At 42.7% G+C, this 4,139-nt stretch overlaps 1 protein-coding gene across 1 annotated transcript; it reads right to left on the bottom strand.

Annotated features, from left to right (window-relative positions):
• Window positions 1-1,030: 1,030 nt before the first annotated feature.
• On the bottom strand, window positions 1,031-1,933 carry LOC127751308 (uncharacterized). Its single transcript, XM_052274633.1, has one exon. It carries the CDS (start codon window positions 1,931-1,933, stop codon window positions 1,031-1,033), a length of 903 nt encoding a protein of 300 aa, XP_052130593.1.
• Window positions 1,934-4,139: the final 2,206 nt, after the last annotated feature.

Here is a 4,139-nt window from a genome sequence, read left to right as displayed (position 1 = left end):
TGAGACGCGGGGTGGCAGTCGACAACTAAATAATTATATGCCTTGTTGACAACCTCTTTTTCAAATACGTCGCGAAGCTGACGCCAGCGCTTGGGATCGATTTGCCTCCAGAAAATATCGACCTGACTTCTGTCGCGGGGGCTGCGGAACAGGACGAAATAATGCGCGTTGACGGAAACACTTTTAAAATTCCTACCAGGGGTGAAAATATTGTGCAGGATCAGAACCAGACTTTGCGACAAGTGGTGTGTGCCCATAATCGCCGCTTTATATATAGCATCGCTGTTGGCCGCCTCCTTTGAACAGTCATCACAGATTATCAAACTATTGCGGGGAAACACAGAGAGGGAGGAGGGAAGGCCGCGGTGAAATCTAATGCCCTTTACATCCTTCAACTCGTCTCGCGGAACAGAGCTCTCGCCCGCCTCGTAACACCAAATAATTGCGTCAAACTTATTTCTATACACATATTCAGAGTGCTTAACTAGACGTATACAAAAGCTAGACTTCCCACTCATACTAGCGCCAAAGAGGACGCTGCTGCTGGGATGTTTAAAACCGGTTGGGTTGGACATGTTGGGCCTTCTGACTGACGACACACTCACCGGCCCATATATACCTTAATCCGTTTTAATTGCGTGTAAGATGTCTGCCGCGTGTTTTATCAAATTCATCCCCGATGTTAAACCCAAATAAAGGCTTTGAAACTGAGGAACCCCATCCTCTTCTACAAAGACATCGTCTCGCTCCAAGATGATAAAAGGCTTGTCTCGCAGCTTTATAAAGTGTATCACATGGCTAGATATACGTTCACTGGCATTAGGGTGATAATCTACCTCACCACTAAGATGGTAGCAAATCTTTTTACAAATGGCCCTATTCTCGAAAAGGTCTTCAATTTCTGCGCGGGTAAATTCTTCTAAAAAAACATTGTCCTTTGTAATGCGGGCAACAGGCTCGCCACCAACGCACGAATATATGGTGAGCTTCTTTTCAGTCCAACCGTTGAGGGTAATGCTGAGCTTCTGCGCTAGCATGGTCCACGCCGCTCTCGGTATCCGTAAGGCTCGACCTCCTTTTCAGACAATACGAAATTTTTGTCATCAAAATTAGAAAGGCTGATGCGGCTTAATTGTTTGGTGTATAAGTCAAAACCATCTGATTCTATTTTTGTTGCCATGTGCCGCATTCGCCGCGGGCCCTCAACACAGCTGTGAAAATCTTCCTCAGTAACACGCTTTTCCACAGCCCGCCTACAAAGTCCTTTGACCTTTTTAGTGATGTGCTGATCCGCGGTTTTAATTAGATACATTTTACTTCTGAGGCAGTAGCAAACCTCAATTGGTGTGCCACCATATTGGTCTTTCATCAGCATCATTCGCTGATAACCATCCGGAGAATATAGAAAGTGCTGCTTGTCGTAGTTTGAGGTATCTAGGAATTCTTTAATTTCGGCCATCTTTTCGTAGAAGTGGGGGTCGTCGACTCTAATCAAAACCGAGTCCGTGTCAGCGTAATAGACACGCACTCTAGGGCCAAACAGAGGCTTTAGACGATCATAGAAAAAAGAATAAAACAAGAGTTTGCTAAGATCTAGAATCGAAAAACCAGTAATTAGCATTCGGTCTAAGGTTACTTTTTTTGGTCTGAATGTGAGCAGCGACAGGTTTTCATTTACTATGTGCCAGTTGGTAACATTTCGAGTCCTAAAGCTTTTTTCAAATTTCTCCTTTGAATATATTAAATCCAATTTCTGGTATTTAAATTTTTGAAGTGTAAAGTTTCCATATGTGGAGTTATTTGCAGCCTTGGCAGAGTCTCCCTCAATCTTGCTTGTGGCCTGCTGGCGTAAAATGTTGTTGTACAGCACCCAGTCCTTAAGCCAAAAGGCTTGATCAAATGAAATAACTTTGGATATTTTCTTAATGCGCATGCCAAGTCGAAGGTAAAATATTAAAACTTCACCATGTAGCAAAACGTTTGTTTTGTCACGCTGTGATGCGAGGAGTTTTCTAACTCCCTTGGGATATCTTAAATTAAACCGTTTTAGAAACTCCCTATTAAACGGGCTTAAATCCTCGTATGTTACAATTTCATTGGTCGGACACAGTGGAAGATATCGCGTGTATTCTTTTATTTCGTCGGGATACTCTAGGTCGACTAGCAGCAGGTAACCCGTTGCCCCGTCGTGTTTTATTAAGCCAATATCAAATTTTTCGGGCTCGGACACAAAGCGATAATTTCCAGTAGGGTATTGGAAATTGTATTGCGTGCTCGAGTAAAGGCTGTTATAATCCCACATACTCAGGTAAGATATTTCTTTTGTCGGATCAAAATCCTTTACAAGTGGATTATTCGCCCTCCAATACCTCCCAAATGCATTGGCCAGTCCACCCCTTATGTTTAGGGCCACAAGGCTGTACATGTTGTAGTCCGTCATTAATTCAATTCTTTGATTGCGCAGTCTAAACAAGCAGACGTTGTAGTAATATTGGGCGGCTGTCATAAAGTTTGAGGGGCATAGTTTGTAGTTTTGGAGATTTTTAGAACAAAACGACGTCCAAATACAGGACAATAACAAAACATCAACTAAATTATAAAATCGGAGGTAATCTGACAGCGTTTGACATCCCATAACCTCAAATACGCGCTGTGCGTGGGCATACTCATCTTCCGATATACACTCATCTGTTAGACTGGAATAAAAACATTCCCGCGGGGGAAGGGATGTCTCGAGCAAGACCTCGGGCGAGGTGAGATATTCATAAAAAAAATAACCTTTTTGGCGCATTAATGCACGCTGCGTCTCGTCTGTAAAGTATTCATCAAATGTGGCAAATTCGTCGGGCTTTAGTATTTTTGTCAGGTTGTCGATGGAGTTCTGGCAGAAGTTCAGGGAATCTTTAAATCGGATGTGATTGTATTCAAATTGGATATATTTTGTACAGGTTTTGGGAACAGCGCGAAATGTGTCGTGTTCTTTGTCAAACCTTTTAAAAATTGCCTTCATTAAGTGCATCCCGTCATACGACGTTGAGTTATGGCATATTGCATTGATGTAGCGCCGCTGCTCTTTAAGAGCCAAATTACAAACGTCACACAAAGTTTTTGAAAAGTTGTCTAAATCTGGGGGAATTTCGTGGCGGTGGTGCCTAACCTTTTTTCTGATTGGGAGGCCGCCTTCATCGTAGAAAGGCTGCTCACACAGCTCGCAGCTAGTGGCAGTGTCAAAGCGTGCTTGCTGGGCGGGGGTGAGGTGGCTTATGGGCTGCGAGTCATACATTAACAAATGTTTTGAAATTTCATCCAATTCATTTACCAAGACATCGGCGGCATCACTTCCCTCGTAATATCGCGGCGATGCAACGAGGTGTCCCCTACAGTCAATTATAATATATGCAAAGCTATGCGCATCGTGTTTTTGGGTTCGCTCGCTCCAAGACGACCCGGGATTTTGCTGGCATCGGTGGACTGGACGCAAAATAGATTCAAAATCATAAATAATTTGCCAAGGCGCTGCCTCGCACGCTGCTAGCTTAGTAAACCTCAAATAAGCTTGTTCAGCTTTTGGCATCTGTGGTATCGGCCGGGTGAGCATATTGATGTCGCCCTGAGCTGCTCTACAAATCTCTTCATGTTCTTTTAATTTGGGCAGATCTATACAGGAATATAGGCACATATCGCAAAAATATGTTTTTTTATCGGATTTTCTAATTTGGGATGCAAATAAGCCGGATTTATCTGTAATGGCAAGATAGTGGCCGTGGAGGAATAAAAGTGAAACGCAGTGTGGGCGCTCCCACCTATACTTTGAAGCACGATATGGGTAAAATTGCAATTTACCTTTAATTCGCAGACACTTAAATATTGCCACGGCTATATTTTGATTGTTTTTTTCAAATGTACTCACATCGGCCAAGCCGGTGGGAAAAGACACCCCCGTGCAATCATAGTTGCACTCTCTCTCTTCATAAAACTGCAGACTTTTGAACATTTTTTTATTTTTTACTTTTTCTACATTAAATCCAATACATGCGATTACAGAATATAAAAAACATTTGTTGTTATTATTGGGGGGGTTAACTAAATATCTAGACTTATGGTATAGCTCTTTAGGGAGGTAGGTGTTACAGCCTCCT

The sequence above is a fragment of the Frankliniella occidentalis genome, unplaced genomic scaffold, assembly GCF_000697945.3.
Source record: "Frankliniella occidentalis isolate FOCC.00 unplaced genomic scaffold, Focc_3.1 Scaffold419, whole genome shotgun sequence".
Classification (NCBI taxonomy): domain Eukaryota; kingdom Metazoa; phylum Arthropoda; class Insecta; order Thysanoptera; family Thripidae; genus Frankliniella; species Frankliniella occidentalis.
This window is presented reverse-complemented; position numbering and strand designations above follow the sequence as displayed.

Bases quoted from the DNA above. Each gene is read 5' to 3' on its own strand.
- LOC127751308 (XM_052274633.1), bottom strand. From the start codon at position 1,933: ATGCGCATTAAGAAAATATCCAAAGTTATTTCATTTGATCAAGCCTTT.